Raw genomic sequence first — 16,987 nt, forward strand, 5'->3', positions numbered from 1 at the left:
TGGTGCAGGGGGGAATTTTAGACCAGAAAACAGCCTGCAGAGGGATTCTTTGAAAGAGTCACACACCAAGATATCAGGGTTGTCTCCAGGAATGGGAAAACTCCTTTGATTAAGGAGCTCCTGGAGAGGTGGGACCTCTCTCCAGAGGCCAAGATATGGATCTGACAGCTGACCAAAGTGGTCAGAAGACATCACAAGATCAGAAATCTCAGAGATAAATATACTCCTTGAATCCATTCTAAAAACATTTATGGTGTCTACTATGTGGCAGCCACTATGCTGAGTACTACATAGGAATAAAACCAAAGACAAAAATGAAACAGTTCCTTCCTTCAATAAACTTACATTCTACTAGGTGTGGGAGTAGAACATATATACAATAGATGTAAGATTGATACAAATTAATTTTAATCATCATCAAATTGTGAGTTACTTGAAAGAGCGAGACTATCTGTTGCCTCTCTTTGGATCCCTCTGGTATTTAGCATGGCTGGGCACATAGTAGGAGATTAATAAATTAATAAAAATAAAATAAAAACAAATAATGCAAAATAATAAATAAATAATAAAATCAAAGATTTAAGAAATAAATGCTTAATGACTAATTTATTGACTACTTTTCTTGAGGGAGAAGAGAAAAAATCAGGAGATACTTTGAAGAACATTCCGGATTCTAAGAGATGGAAATCACGAGGGGAAAGGGGGCAGCTAGGTATAAGGCCTAGTGAGGTCCTGGGTTCAAATATGACTTCAGACACTTTCTAGCTGAGCTGGGCAAATCACTTAACCCTAATGACCTAGCCCTTGCCATTCTTCTGCCTTGGAAATACTATTTAGTATTGATTGGGGTTTAAAAAAAAAAGAGGGATAGGGGCAGAGGCAGCCTGTGAGATGGAATAATATGTTACAAGGAAGAAAAAGAAAACCAGTTAAAGGAGTGAGTGGAGAGGACTATGCAGCCTGGAGCTAGACTAGGAAGGACTTTAAATATCACTGAAGTTTTCCTAGAAGTAATAGGGAGCTACTGGAGATTCTTAAGCAAATATCACAGTCAGGCCTGGAATAGAAGGTTGATTTGGCCACTAGGCAAATGGTGACTCCTTGAAGACATGGATCTTATCCTACTTATCTCGGTTCAATTATCAAGCCTCCCACGGTGTCTTGGATGGAACAAGCCCTAGATAACTACCCAGTGAATAAATCAATGGCATCTGTAGGTAGCATCTGAGCAGCTGCTGCAGCAGTGGAAGCCCCACAGAGGATGTGCTGGAGGATAGGTATCAGAAGGGGGCATTTCTTGGGGAACTGAGGGAGGAACTTTGTAAAACCTGCTTAGGCAGGCTGAAAGTTAAGCAAAATCCTTGCCCTGGCCCAAAACATTCAGGTCCAGTTCAGAATCAATGACTCCTTTCACAAGAAAGAACTATTTCTAGTCTCCCCCCACCCCCACACTTTTTGGTACAGACCCGAGATTTTGTTAACAAAAAGTAGTGATGGTTACCAAGACAGATTGGCAACTTCTCCATAACTTTGAAGTCTCAGCAAGGTATCTGGGGCACTCATTATATAAGATGTGTCAGAAGGAGGCAGGTCTTAAATGCAGGTCCTCCTGCTTCCAAGGCTGGCCCTGTACGTCCACTACCTAGCTTAGACACTGTACAGAGGCAGCCTCCCCTCCCTGAGCTCTCCAAACTTTATCATACCTTGGGGGCAGCTGGGAAGCAAAAGTAGAAGAGCATCAGGTCTAGAGTCAAGAGGCTCTGGGCTCAAATCTGGCCTCAGACACTTGCTAGCTGTGTGACCTTGGCCAAGTCACTTAATCCCAATTGCTTAGCCCTTCCTACTCCTCTGTCTCAACTGATACTGAGTATCGACTCTAAGATAGAAGGTAAAAGTTTTTTAAGAAATCAATCAAACTTTATTGCCTTTTTCATGGAGGCAGATCCCCTGGACCACTCATGTTGCCAATAGCTACAGCAGAATCTATGGAAATGAAACCCCAGAGGCTCCAAGCTGAAGGGAATTTACTAAATAACTGCAGGGAAAAATCTGCCTCTATTAACTGATGCTTACCTGGCATCTGCTTCACTGTAGTACTCTCTGGCTACAATGTCTTCAAACAGTTCCCCGCCGGTAACGCTGTAACCCAAGCAGAGGTAACAAGAGAGAGTTAGAGGAGCCAGAAGGTAAGATCACAAAATCCCAGTTCCAGGACAGGGGAGAAAGAATGCAGCATCTGCCTCCAGAAAAATCCAAACCATCCATTCGAGGTCATCCCTGCTCCTGGAACCAGCTCCTCTCCTTCTTTTCCTTTAAAGATGGCCCTGTTCCAGGCTCATGGGGTCTTGGGATCCAACTACCTAGCCCTTACACAGTGCCTGGCACATAATAGGTCCTCAATCAATGCTTATTCATTACTGATTATCTTCCTTTCAGCCACATTTCTATGATTTTCACCTCATTTAGGGGGAGGGCTAGAAGGAAACAAAATGGGGGCCCCTAAGAGACAGCCCCAAACCCATCGCCCAAATAACATCTATGGATGGAGACAAATGAGCCCACTGGAAAAGACCTGATAATAAAGTTGAGGAGTGACAACCTGGGTCGGGTAAAACAGTAGCTAAAAAATGGGAAGAAAGCTTCCAGGAAAACCAAGAAGGCATTCCCAAGATGTACGACTGTAGTCTTGAGACAGCAGAAACCACACAAGCCAAGTTACTAATAAGGGCCAATTTGCTTCCTCCAACATTTTTGGCAGGGGGTGACAACCACAGATTTCATCTGTGTGGAGAACTCCTGCGTAGAAACTCCATCCACTAATTCTAATTAGTATCCTGTCTACATAACTTTGAGTCTAGAGGGTTGCTTGGAGGCATTGAATAGTTAAGTTTTTATTAGAAGCAAGTACCCAAAGCCTCCGTTCTCTCTCAGAGAATTAAAGGTACAAAGGTCTCAGTTTCCTTCGTTGACTTTAGGGTCAAATCCTACCACCACTCAAAAAAATCAAAATAATAACAACCACCAAAAATAAAAAAAAATAAAAACAAAAAACCCCTAGGAGAAGGGGTAGCTAGGTGGCTCAGGAGATAGAGAGTCAAGGCTGGAGACAGGGGGTCCTAAGTTCAAATCTGACTTTAGACACTTTCTAGTTGCGTGATCCTGGGCAGGTCCCTTGACCCCATTTGCCTAGCCTTTACAGGTTCAGAACCAATACCTAGGATCGATTCTAAGACAGAAGTAAAGGGTCAAAAAAACCAAACCCTAGGTGGCAAAAAGAGTGTTCTAAATTTATCTATTTATTTCTTTTTGGTCTTGATCTGTGATTACGTGGGTGTAAGGAACACCCAGAAAGGAACCTCCCTCTACCAACGTAGGTCAACACTTTCTCTGCAACCTATAGTTTTGGAGCATTGCCTGAGAAGGTTAAAAGTGCCTTTACTTGTCCAGGGTCACAAATTCAGTATGTACATCTGAATGCAGGACTACCAGACTCCAAAGCCAGGTCTCTCTATTCACAATATTATGTCCCCCCCCCCACTCCCCTTTCTGTTAGGGAAAAAAAGACTTCTGGGGAGCCCACTGTTTCCCATCCTCTGGAGTCACTCTCCAGCAAAGGGGCACTTACAGGTCAAAGACGAGGTAGTGGAACCCTTCTTCAGAAATACTGTCATGGAGGCGCACTGTAAAAGAGGAGAGACAGTGAGAGAAGGATTAGCAAGAAAGAAGACTCAGAAAACCCTTCATCTCTTTGGTGGTGAGACTCTTGCCCTCGCTTCCCACTCCTTGCCCATGTACTCTCTTCTCTCCATCCTGGCACAGCATCAAAGGTGCTACAGGACTGACAGTAGATAATAAGATCTTGTCTCTCATCAGGGCTCACCCATGCTGGGCTCCAAGTCAGGCAACAGACAGAGGCTCGCGATCCACTACAACAAAGGGTCCCGCAGAATAAGATAGATAATCAGGAGGTAGAGCCAAGAGATAAAAGATTTGGGCAGATATGGAAGAGGAAAGGGAGGGAAAACCAGGAAGTCCGTACCACTCTCTGGGAGCTAGTTTAGGTGAGGAAGGAGAAAATCTGAACAAGCAAAAATATTAATAAAATTTATTTTTAAAAAAGAGATGGGGGAGTATGGAGGTGGGCAGCTGGATGGCTCGGTATGGAGGTCTTGAGTTCAAATGTGACTTTAAATACTTCCTAGTTATGTGATCCTGCACAAGTTAACACCCATGGTTTTTGGAACCAATACACAGTATTGATTTTAAGATGAAAGATAAGGGTTAAAAAGAGAAAGAGAAAAAAATGCAAAGAAAAAAAGGTTCTTTTCTCCTCTATTTTCTTGCTTCCTCATCTTATCTCTCATCTGATCCCACAGCTCCACTGGAGAGGCTCCTCAGCCTCTCCTGAGCCCCAGACCACATTTTTCATCTTCTTGCTAGCACCTGGGATTCACCATGTCCAAAACTCAACCAACCAATCAGTCAACAAGCATTTATTAAGCCACAAACTACTATGTGACAAGCACTAAACTAGGGACACAAAGTCGCTGCCCCCAGTCTTTCGAAACTAATCATATCCCCTCAAATCTGCTCCTTTTCTCCAAACTTCCCTATTTCTATTCATGGCAATACTATTCTCCCACTCGCCTAGGCTTGAAACCTCAGTCATATCTTCAATTCTCCCCTCTCTCTCGCCTCCCACATTCAATCTTTGGCCAAGTCCTGTTGAGTCTGCCTCCACAGTATCTCTCCTCTCCCTTCCTTCCTTTCTATTCTTGTGCATGGCTCACTTCTCTGGCTCAGGCCCCATGGCTTATCAGAATAAACTAATTTCTCTGCTTCTAGCCTTTCCCCTTTGCAATTCTCCCAAAAGGAATCTTCATAACAGGTATGTCTGATCGAGTTATCTGTCTGTTCAAAAAACTTCTATACATGCTTATCATTTACCAAATCAAATATGTACTCCTCAGCCTGGCATTCAAGGCCCTTCACAATCCCCAAATGTACTATACTTCTTCAGCCTTATCTATAGTCCATACTCCAGTCAAACTGGTCTGTTTACTATTCTGGAACCTCCATCTGTCCTTTTTCTACCTCCATGCATTTGTAAATGCATCCTCCCAATTTTTAGAATGAGTTCCCTCCATATTTCTGTTTGTTGACATCTTCCTTCTTTAAAAGCCCAGTTCTGGTGCTACCACCTCTTCCAAGAAGTCCTCCAGCTAGAAAGGATCCCTCTCTCCTCCAAACCTTCTTGCTGTGTTCTGATCTCTCTTATTCTCAAAGATACAACTACAGAGAAAGAGGGAGCTATTTACATTATAACTTGTATCATGGCTATGGATGCACGCATCTGTTATCTTGCAAACTCCTTGAGGAATGAGACAATGTCATATTTTAATTGCTGGATTTCTAAAACCAAGCCTGGTGCCCTTGTACGTAATACACCCTTAACAAATGCTTGCTGTTAAATAATAGTAGAGAAGCAGAGGGGAGAAATGCTATGGGGATGGAGAGAGATGTTAAAAGCAACAAGAAGCTAAAAATTAGGGAAGAAAACCAAGGAGGTGGGCTTACAGAAGGGAAAACCTGAATGGCAAATGGGATCAAGAGAAATGAATGGAGAGAGTTTAAAAAAAGTGGGAAAGGGAGAGCTAAGGGATGAGGATTATGGGAAGGTGGGTGAGGAGTAGGGAGAAATCCAGAACAATCAGGGTGAAGAACAACTGTACCAAATGCCCAGGCATTTGAAAAAAAGGTGGGAGCAGAGCAGTCCTTGGGCAGCTGATACTCAAGGCAATAAGGCAGGATTGTCCAAAAAAAAGATAGACCGTGAGTAAAGGTTAAGTAGAGAAGTGAAGAATCCCTTCTCACTCCCTGCCCCACCTCCCCATACCTCCTGGGACAAGAACCAACCTAGTCTCTCTTCAGGTCTCCTCTACAATCTTTTGCCCACAAAGCCACTTCTGGGTAAGTTGCCAAGCCCTGATCATCATCCTGATGGAAACATCATCTAAGTAAGCCCTTGGCATTAAACTCCCTTGGCTGATTGTACACTGTGCTCCTCCCCGCTCAGACCAAAGGTAGGCAGGGTGGATACTCTCCTTCAGGCTATTGTCTTCCCTTGAACTCACTCAATGGGGAAAGCAGGCTTTGCTCTGGGCTGCACAAGGCTTTTTTCCTCCTGGTCTTCTGGAATGCAGGGGGAATTGCTCACAACCACCCAATTTCAACCAGGAAAGCTTTTGGCCAGAGGTACAAAACCAGGAGGAAGAACTTCTATGGAAGTCACTGGTCCAGCAGATTCCTCAATAGTCCAAATACTAACCACTGTATATTTTAAAAAGAACTCTCTGTCTCAAAGCATTTGCATATATTAGGGACTCTGACAGCAACTTTCAGAATGGAAGAGAAAAATAGGGAAGAGTAGGCATCACTGTTCTTTGACAAATGAGGAAAATGAGGCAAACTGGTAAAGAAAAATCTTGTCAAGCAGAACTGAGGCTACAATCAAGATCTCAACTTTAGTGAGGGGCACGCTTGCCTCCCTCATTTGATCCAAGATTACAAACCATGCCAAATGTCCCCAAATTGCCACGAATTTATTAAATGCCTACAATGTGCCCAGGAACCACAGATCATCCATCTCATTATCTCTCAACCTTTTAGAGGGAGATGGATGACAAGTCCTTACCCTTCCTCCTAAGGGACAGGCAACATTCCTCCCCTTCAAAGACAGCCTGGGGATCCTAAATCAGCCTCACCCTCAAAGGAACCCATCCATAAGCAAAAGATAGCCCTTTCGAAGCCAGCTGAGAAAGAAAAGGGTTTTCTAGCCAGCTGGAAGGGGATGAGCATCCTATTCTGCTTCCCTCTTAGCCTAGAACAATAGCAACAATCTAACACCATAAGATTGAAAAGTGCTTTACAAACATTTTATTTGCTACAACCCTGGGAGGTAGCTGCTATTATTATAGCAATATACTTCCAATATTATGCCAAAAGGGGCCGATAGCATAATAATTTGTAAAATCTGCTACAATAACACCAAGAGGTAGTTGCCACAATTATTATTATTCATTATAATTACTATAATAATGGCACCTACTCCCCAGAGTTGTAGCCAATTTTATAAATTTTAGAGATGTGGGAACTGAGGGAGAGGTTAAACTTGCCCAGGGTCACACAGCTAGTATCTGAAGACACATTTGAACCCAGATCTTCCTGACTCTGGATCCACCATGCTACCTAGTAGCTAATGGAGTAATGATAACAATAGCTAATGTTTATAGGATTTATGAAGCCCTTTGCATGCAGTAGCTCATTTGATCCTCACAAGAGTCATGGGCAACCAGATACCACTATTATCCCCGTCTTAAAGATAAGGAAACTGAGGCTGAGGGAGGTTCAGTGATTTTCTTGGGGGTCACCCAGCTAGCTTAGAGGGTCTACGAGGAGACGTGTAACCTCCAACCTTTCTTCAACCAGGAGGCACTACTCAGTTTCCCCACTCCAAACTCATGGCTTGTGCCAAGTGTGGCTGTGGCAGCTGCTCTGCCTCGAAAAGGCCTTTCCCATTTAATTAAAAATTTGCTATTAAAAAGCATTAAAGTGTGTAATACAAATAATCCCCTGGAAATCATCTGTCCCAGAAGCTAATGACCGGCTTCGTTAGAACGGTGACTAACAGTGGCAGGATGGTGAGCTAACAGGCCAGCAGGTACTGCCTCGAACGAGCGGGCAGGCTCCAGGGATTACTGTGGAATCAGGGCTGCCCCTCCCCCAGAGCCAACGGCAGTGGCAGCCCAGGCCCCCTCCCCTCCTCCCCCCTGCTCTGCACACAGCACAGCAGGGCAAGCCTGGGAACACAGAGGAGACTGCAAAGCACCCAGGCACCAGAAATGTCTTCTTGGCGGCCTCCACAGACTCAGAGAAGCCCTGTTCTCTGGCGGAACACAAAGGAGGAGAATATGGGCAAACCAAAAGGGTACACATAGGATTTTAGACTTAGAACTGCAGGGAGCCTTCCACCGCAGCCCTCATTTTACAGATGGGAAAACTGAGGCTCGGGAGCTGATGAAACTTGTCCAAGGTTAGTTACTAGGCTTGTAAATGGCAAGGCTAGTGTTTAATTCTGACTCCAAAGCCAATGCCTTTTTTTTTGGCTGGAATTCAGGAAGATCGGAGTTCAAATTTTATCTCAGACACTGTAGGACCCCAGACAAGTTCTTAACCCTGTTTGTCTCAGTTCTGTCCTCTGTAAAAATGGGGAAAATAACAGCAACTATCTCCTCCCAAGGTTGTTGTGAGGATCAAATGAAATAATAATAATAATTAATAATAATAATAGTTAACTGCTTAGCACAGTGAGCACCGTGCCTGGCACAGAGAAGGTGCTCTAGAAATGTTAGCTCTCAGGATTAGCTGTTGTTATGATTACTTTGTTGCATCACAAACTGTCTATAGGCTTTCTAGGGCAGAATTCTTAACCTGGGGTAGGTGAATTTTTAAAAAATGTATTGATCCCCAAAGATTTACAATAGGGAATGCTATCCCCCTCCAAGGAAAGAACTGCTGGAGTTGGATGGGTGTGGATCAAAGCAGACTATATTTCACATCAGTGTATTTACGGCTTTATTTGGGATTTTGCTTATGTGTGTGACTGTGCTCTTACTTACAACAGTGACCAGTTTGGAAGTGTGCTTTGCATGATAATAAATAATAAATGTGTGTGTGTGTACAGAGAGAGAGAGAGAGAGAGAGAGAGAGAGAGAGAGAGAGAGAGAGAGGGAGAAGGAAAGAAGAAAAGAGAGAGGCAGGGAGGGAGAGGAGGGGAGAGACACAAAGAGAGAGAGAGGGAAAGAGAGGAGGGAGAGAGAAACAGAGAGACAGGGAAAGGGAGAGGAAGAGAGGGAAGGGGAGAGGGAGAGAGAGACAGAGAGAGATGGGGCTGGGGAGGGGGGCAGCTAGCTGGCTCAGCGGATTGAGAGTCAAGGCTAGAAATAGAAGGTCCTGGGTTAAAAACTGCCTCGGATACTTCCTAGCTGTGTGACATTCATCAAGTCACTTAACCCCCAAGGGCTAACCTTTACCACCATTCTACCTTGGAACCAGTAAGTGGATAGATTAGCTAGATAGATGGATAGAAAGATGGACATAGACAGATAGATAGACCAGACACCCAGAGAAAGAGACAGAGAAATAAACATTAAATTAAAAACATTATTCCGAGAAGGGGTCCAGGGATTTCACGAGACAGTTCAAGGAATCCACCAAAAAGGTTAAGGACTCTTGCCTGGGGCTGCAACCAAAAGAGAAGAAAAGCAAGACTAGAAAGATTAAGTACCTACTACGTACTCAGAGAAGGGAATGGCAAATCATTCCAGTATCTTTGCCAAGAAACCCCTAAATGGGGTCACAGAGATTTGGACACGACTGAACAACAAGAGCAAATGTGCCAGGCAGAGAGAAGGTGGAGGCAGAAAGAGGTTACCTCCCCCACTCCTACCATGGTGAAACCAAGGACTTTGTTTAGACTACAGCTGATTTTGGAGGCCAACTGAACTGACACTGGAGTTGGGCATCTGACCTGCTCCATCCTTGTCCACAGCACCAGGTTTCTTTCCTCGGTGCCTCAAGAGGAAGTCATCTTCTTGATTCCCCAAGAAGCAGGCTCTAGTCTGCTGTGGATGGTCCTAGACATTATGATTTCAACATCTTAGGAGTGTTTATAGTATTTCAGCAATAAACATAACTATTTTTCTTTTAACTGCTAAAAAAAAGGAAGAAAAAGAAAGAAGAAAAATGCTCCAAGCCTGGCCAAATCCCTAAACGTCTCTTCTGGATGCTGCCAACATTACCCTCATGCTGCTGCGTAGGCTTCCGGACTGACAAAGCCCCAGCCCAAAGTGGGATGCTTCTGCTTACAGCTCTCTTAAAATCATCCAACACCACCCTACATCTCTGCTAACAAACCTTTGTCAAAACAGCCAGCCAGGGGAGAGAACAAAGGGCAGGGATGCTGTCTGAAGGGCTCCCCCCAAGCCTTCCCAGCCACCACTGGTGGCCTTATCGCTTCTTGGCTGAGAGGGGCAGGAGGTAGCCTGCCATGAGCAGGTGTGAGCAGGAGTCCCCAGAGGCACTACTTTAGTAAGTGGTATTATCAAGGCGTTTTCTTCTTCCTTTTCTGCATTTTTATTTCTTGCCACACTCAAGCCTAATGGGCCCCAGGGTAAAGGCAGAGAGGGTAGAAATGAACACTGAATTTTTTCTTAGCTGTGGAAGGCAGCCTAGGAAAGTGAAGAGATGCCGGGCTTTGGGATCAGTGGGACATGGGTTCAAACCTTGCCTCTGAGGCTTACTCTCTATGTAAGTCACTTAATAGTCACTTGGCCTCAGTTTCCTTATATGTAAAGTGAAAGGATTGGTCTAGATGACCTTGGAGTTCCCTGACAGATCTATGATCCTATGCTCTGATGCCTAATGGGTCCCAGGATGGCTCAGCCAGTCAGTCAGTGGGTATTTAGTAAACTCTTATTATATGTCAAGGTACTATGCCAAGTGCTGAGGATTCAAAGAAAAGCCAACACAAATTCCTTGCCTTTGGGGAGTTTAGTTTAGATTCTAATGAGGGACCATAAAGTAGAAAATACATACAGAATAAATGCAAAATAATCTTGGAGGAAAGGGGCAGGAGGAATCTGGAAAGAGCTGAAATGTCCCTGCAGACAGTGGGATCTGAGCTAATGGTAATGGGAGAGAGGGCAGAAGGAAAGGCTGAGATATAGAAGATGTAAGTGAAACCATCCCTTTGCTGAAGAAAACAGTATGGCTTCGAGGCTCTAGTCAAAGGACTTGAGTTCAAATGCCACCTCTGACATTCCCTGTATGACCTTGGGAAAGTCACCTTTCTTCCTTGGGGCTCAGTTTCTTGTTCTGTCAAAAGTCGGAGGCTAGAAAGTGCTAAGCCTGGAGACAGGAGGTCCTGGCTTCAAATCTGACCTCAGATACTTCCTCGATATATGACCTTGGACCAGTCACTTAACCCCAACTGCCTAGCCCTATCCACTCTTCTGCCTTGGAACTAATATTTAGTATTAATTCTAAAACAGAAGGTAAAGGTTAAAAAAAGTTAAGGGTTAGTCTAGCTAGCCCCAGAGGTCCTTTCTAAGACTTTTTTTTTTTAAACTGTTACCTTAGAATCAATAGTTATCTTAGAATCAATATTGTATATTGGTTCCAAGAATGGAAGTTAGGTGACTTGCCCAGGATCAGATTTGAACTCAGGACACCCCCCTTCTCTAGGCCTGGTGCTCTATCCACTAAGTCACTTCGGTGTCCCCATCCTTTCCAATTCTCCATCAATGCCCCTGTGTTCTAACGGAGAATGGTGCCAACATATCTAAAGTGGCCCCAGGTTTTGGGACAGCGGAGTAGCTTCCATAACAGCCTAGACTTCAGGACATTAGAGGAAGGCAGACCCCAGGATGCACATGCTCCATTAGGACTTTACTGGGCAGTTAGCTGAGCCATCTTTCCCAGCTCTCAAAGCCCCATTTCTTACACCTTCCTTTCCAATAGCTCCTGGGAGTTCATCAACCCAGCAATCAGCAATCTTTCATTCCCAGGATAGAGGGGACAGACACTTCTTGGAGAAGAGAGAGTGCAGAGAAATTGAATCTCGGACCTCTTCTCCCAAATATTCCTACTGAAACCAGCCGCCTCTAAGCCTGAGCAGCCTTGACTCCGGCACCAGTGTGCAATCGGGTCCCCTGGGCTGGTGGAGCTGGGAGGGAGAGAGCTAAGAGGGTCACAGCCCTGGAGGGTGGGGGCAGAGGGAGACAAAGAATGAATAAGAGGCACCAAGCCACCTCCTCTTCCCCCTTCAACGAGCCAGGTCAGAATCCATGGCAACGTCCCTGCAGTTCCCTCTGCCACTCCTGCCACATCTCCAAGAGGAGCCAAGCCCAAGCCTCATCTTCATTCTCAGCCTCATCCCCTCCCTCTCTCCCTCCCTTTCACCCACAATTCACACAGGAACAGAGCCCCAGGATAACACCCCTTCCATCAGCACAAGACACCAGGAGCAGCTGGATAATGGGGTCACCACACCAGCCTTTTGAGACACCCCTCCTGGCCTTTGCCCCTGTTGCCCACTGCCTCTGATAGAGCAGATGAGTGCTAGAATGATCTGAAAGTGTCTTTTTTTTTTTTAAACAGAGACAGGGAAAGAGAGCTGCCAAACTAATTAAAAACCAAGTTACTGTGGGCAGCCAGGTAGTTCAGTGGATAGAGAGCCACACCCAGAGACAGAAGTCTTGGGTTCAAATCTGGCCTCAGATGCTTCCTAGCTGTGTGACCCTGGGCAAGTCACTTAACTCCCCTTGCCTAGCCCTCACCATTCTTCTACTTGGGAACCAAATACATGGTATTGATTCCAAGATGGAAGGTAAGAGTTAATTTAAAAAAAAGAGAGTCACATATTTGATTTCTATAACTATGAGAAGGAAGAAAAATGGTTAGAAAGTCGTTTTTTAAATTCCAGATTGTTTTTCAGATATCACATCCTTTCCTATCCATTTTTCTATTCTCATTATATTTCCTTGACCTTTTGGTGGAAAGTCCATCACAGGTAAGTGACACAGTTTTGCCCTTTGTGTTCTTATCTCTCTTTCTCAATGAGAAGACATTTTATTTTTATTTTTTTTAATTTTTCAGGCTTATAGGACTAAAATTAAGAGCTAGAAGGGACCTTAGAGATCATCTCCTCTAATAACTTCATGGATGGGGCAACCCAGAGAAGGTGAAGTAACTTTCCCAAGATCACACCATAGCCATTTGAATTTAGGACCTTTAACTCTAAATCTAACACGTCACAGTTTTCTATTAGTCATGAAATGCATTTCTCTTCACTCAAGGAGCACTGGACAGGGATGGGGGATTGGAAGAGGCTGCCTTCAACACTGAAGTTTGTACCCCAAAGATTCACTCTGCTCTGGTACTCCTGGGTGGCCATCAAGGCTCATACCGCTCCCCCTTTTTTTTTCTGTGGAACAGCCTGCCGACCTTGTTCTCTGGTCCAGATTCCCAGAATTCTCCCTCCCCCTTTCCCATTAAAATAAATAAGACTGATCAGTCCAGTGCCTTTCAGGGCTAGGGAGTAGGGAAAGGAAGAGAACCCATCTTGAAAGACCACCCAAGAACTGGAGCATGTTCAGAACACAGGAGTCTATCAGCTTAAAGGTGTTGGTTCCATGGAACAGAGTACACCTTGGCACAACTTGGAGGAGCTGCCAATCTGCTGCAGGGTGTAATTCAAGCTGAAGATTTTGCGTGGCAAAGCCCTGCATGGTTTGAGTTCTGGTTACCTCAGAACTGCTCCTCTCCCTGGGGCTCTGAGCGGGACCTGGGATCACCCATGTGGGTGCTCACCACCCTCGAAGCATCAGAGCTCAGATGGGCCAGCAGATGGAGGGCAAGGGCTCTGGCATTTTTTATCAGCATAGTACAGTGCAAAGAAGCCTGGGATCAGACTTAGAAGAGATCCAGGTTCAAATCTTGCCTCAGACATTTAGTAATAGTGATATGCCTATGCACAAGTCACTTATCAAGAAGCCCCCTAGAAGCAAGGAACTGCATCAGGTGCTGGGGAAGAATAAAAGCTGATCTCTACTTATAGTCTAGTAAGAGATAAGATTATTATCAATAATAGGAATGAATAAGATTACACGGCACGATGCCTGGCACACAGAAAATGCTTAATAATGATTGTTGATTGATGGTAAGACTTGAAGCCAACAAGAACTGGGTTTGAAACTCACTAGAGTAATTGTGTGACCCTGAGTGAGTCATTTACTATTTCTGAGACTCAGTTTCTTATCTATAAAATGAAGAGCTGCAGTGCTCACCTCACAAAGTCCTTGTGGGGCTCAATAAAGTATTTTGCAAGTGTTAAAGCACTATCTAAATGCCAGCTAGTTATTCTCTTTATCCCAGACCACAGAGCTTTGCAGCACTTAATAAATGGCTAGTTGCTAAACTCCATCAAATTCTCACGGTGGCATAAATCTTCAGCAGGTCACCAGAGAGCCCTTACTTCTGCCAGGAGCCCAGAAGCCTGGCCCCGAAGGCACTGTAGAAGCCCCCAAAGTCTTCCGGTTATGGCTATGGAAAATTCCTTTCCCTTCCAAAGGACTTTTAAACCCAAACTCATGAGATGCTCCCCTGTGTCTCTCCCTCAAGACGGGGCCCTGGTTTCTGCTCAGACTTGGCAGCTGGCTTAATTTCTGGCCTCTTGTCAAGGAGCAGCAAAATCAAGGCCAATGATTTTGCCAAAGACCGTTTCAGCTGAACAATGTAAAATTTAACTGGAGTGGGTTGTGTCAGGCAAAACTGGGCAGGCTTTGGAACGGCAGACAATCTACTCCTGTTCCCCCCATCCAGGGAGGAGGGATGGGGCGAGGGGGGAGAGAATACTCCTAATTTTTCTCCTTCCTTGTATTTTGAGTCCGAGTTGCTCCAGGGCAGCTTGCTTTCCTGGCTCCGGGGGAACACAAACCCAGGCACCATGGAAACCCCTTGAGTGAGCATGGAACTGTAGCAGGAACAAAACGCTTTCAGGTACAGAAACAAAATCCTGACCCGTTTGAGGTGGCTAGGGGTGGCCCCTGCTGAGGGACACTGGCAGAAATAACCTACTGCTTCCAACGCTGGGAACCCAGCCTGACGAGGGAGGAAAGGTGAGCCAGGAGACAACCAGGAAGGTGACAAGCACCCCTCGTCTGAGAACAGGCCCCTGAAGGATCTGGGGAGCCCAGAGAGCCTCCCTGGGGCCCATCTGTGGCTCAGCAGAAAGAGCCCAACCCAAAATCTAGGGTCAAAAAGGGTGTCAGACATGGAGACCTGAATTGCATGAAAGGCAACGATATAACCTACATCAGACTATTTACTGCCTGGGGAGGCGGGGAAGGGAGAAAATCTGAATCCCAAAATATCTGAAGACAATTGTCAAAAGTCATTTCTACATGTAACTGGAAAAGTAAATCAATAATAATTTTTTTTAAGTGTCAGAGGCAGAAGACCTCTGTTTGAATCCTGGTTCTGCCTTGGGCAAACTACCTAATCTCTGTGGACCTCAGTTTCCTCATCTGTGAAATGACGGGCCACTAAGATCACTTATGACCTTTAAATCTATGATCCTCTCATCTTGGCTTTTCCCACTGACTAAGCTCTAATTGTTGTTGTAGTTGAGTCATTTTTCAGTCTCGTCTGACTCTCCATGACCCCATTTGGAGTTTTGTTGGCAAAGTTATTGGAGTGGTTTGCCATTTCCTTCTCCACCTAATTTACAGATGAGGAAATTGAGGCAAACAGGGTAAAGTGACTTTTCCAGGGTCATACAGCTGGGAAATGTCTGAGGCCATATTTGAATTCAGGAAGATGGGTCTTCCTGACTCCTGGCCTGGCATTCTATCCTTGCCACCAGTCTAGCTAAAATATTTTTGGGCAAATCTGAGCTTCCATTTCTTCCTTAAAAATGAGGATAACAATATCCATACTTCCTACACTTCAGAGGATTGTGAGATTAAATGAGATCACAGGCTCAGAGATTTAGGGATAGAAGTGGCCTTAGGGATCCAAATCCCCCTCACCTCCCATTTTACAGATAAGGTAGCTGGAGCCTAGAGAGAGAAAATAGTTTACCCAAGATCATACAGATGATTCAAGATTAAATGACATTTTTTTCTACAGGACCATACTACCTTCCCTCATTATATATATATATATATAATGTTAATTATGGGCATCCCATAACTGGAAATGAGGCTGATGTCCTTTTTTTAAAAACACAAAAGAGTCAACTAGTTGGCTCTGTGGATTGAGAGCCAGGCCTAGAGATAAGAGGTCCTTTGTTTAAATCTGACCTCAGACACTTCCTAGCTGTGTGATCCTGGACCAGTCACTTCACCCCACTGCCTAGCCCTTTCTGCTCTTCTGCCTTAGAACCAATACACAGTATTAATTCTAAGACCGAAGGTAAGGGTTAAAAAAAAAAAAGGAGTCCAGCCAGATGCCAGAGGAAGAACATGTGTACAGATATCCCCAAAAGGCAGGACTGTTTCCACCATCTCCCATAAACAGGCAAGTAACCAAGCAGCATACCCAAAAGCACTTACCAATGTTTGGGTGTTTCAAGAGCCGGCATATTCGAGCCTCCCTTTCTAACTTCTGGTGATCTGAAATCACGAGAGAAAAAACAAAGGATGTCAACTCAACCATCTGTCCCCCCACAAAAGGAGGCTGTGCCAGGATTTCACAGCCTCTCCCCCCTCCTTCCAAATTGCTTCTCCTTGGAGAACACTAAAATAGGAAAACACCTATTGATGAATAACTTCTCACCCTAGAGAAGTCTAAGGACCCCTCTTGGACCTCACCCCTTCCATGGAATCAGGCTGTTTTTCAATTCTATTTAAGGAAGCCCTGGGTTGTGGGTCAGAGGGACCTCAGTTCCAACCCCATCTTGGGGGCTTTTTACTTATGTGGCCTTGGTTAAGTCTTCTTCCATTCCTGGGGCTCTAGAAAGGTAGAGGATTATAATTCTAGAGGAAGTCTCTGAGGTCCTTTCAAGGTCTAGTTCTGGGATCTCGAGCCCAATCCCAGGATTTCAGATTCCAGGATCTAAAGGCAGGAAGGGCAGAAGTAAAGATTGGGCTACTGAAGATGTAAGAGTGACTGCTACAGGAGAAATGATGGTACAACAGAAGTCAGAGGACATGGGTTCAAATCTCACCTCTGACACTTTTTCCTGGGCACCCCCCAGGGCCCATTTCCTTAACTATAAAGTCAAAGGGTTGGACTACTCTGAGGTCCATTTCCAATTAGGGAACAGTAAGAGCAAATGCCCAGGTGACCAACCCTTAGTTGTGTGGCACCTGAGCATAAAGGATGGGAGATTCTTCCTCTGCTCATTGCCTCCAGCTTTTCCTCC

The 16,987-nt window shown here is 44.8% G+C and overlaps 1 protein-coding gene across 40 annotated transcripts in view; it reads right to left on the reverse strand.

Moving 5' to 3' along the window:
- CAMK2G (calcium/calmodulin dependent protein kinase II gamma) overlaps nt 1-16,987 on the reverse strand; it is a 64,050-nt gene that overhangs the window by 34,179 nt on the left and 12,884 nt on the right. For all 40 annotated transcript variants that reach the window (XR_008916854.1, XR_008916853.1, XM_016422035.2 and 37 more), the window contains exons 3-5: nt 16,176-16,235; nt 3,626-3,680; nt 2,074-2,139 (exon numbers count right to left, since the gene is read on the reverse strand). Coding sequence is in view for 38 of the 40 variants with exons in the window: in XM_016422035.2 (XP_016277521.1) it covers nt 2,074-2,139; nt 3,626-3,680; nt 16,176-16,235 (181 nt within the window). In the remaining 2 variants the exon portion in view is untranslated. The remainder of the gene's footprint in view (nt 1-2,073; nt 2,140-3,625; nt 3,681-16,175; nt 16,236-16,987) is intronic.

This window comes from Monodelphis domestica, chromosome 1 (genome assembly GCF_027887165.1).
Source record: "Monodelphis domestica isolate mMonDom1 chromosome 1, mMonDom1.pri, whole genome shotgun sequence".
Classification (NCBI taxonomy): domain Eukaryota; kingdom Metazoa; phylum Chordata; class Mammalia; order Didelphimorphia; family Didelphidae; genus Monodelphis; species Monodelphis domestica.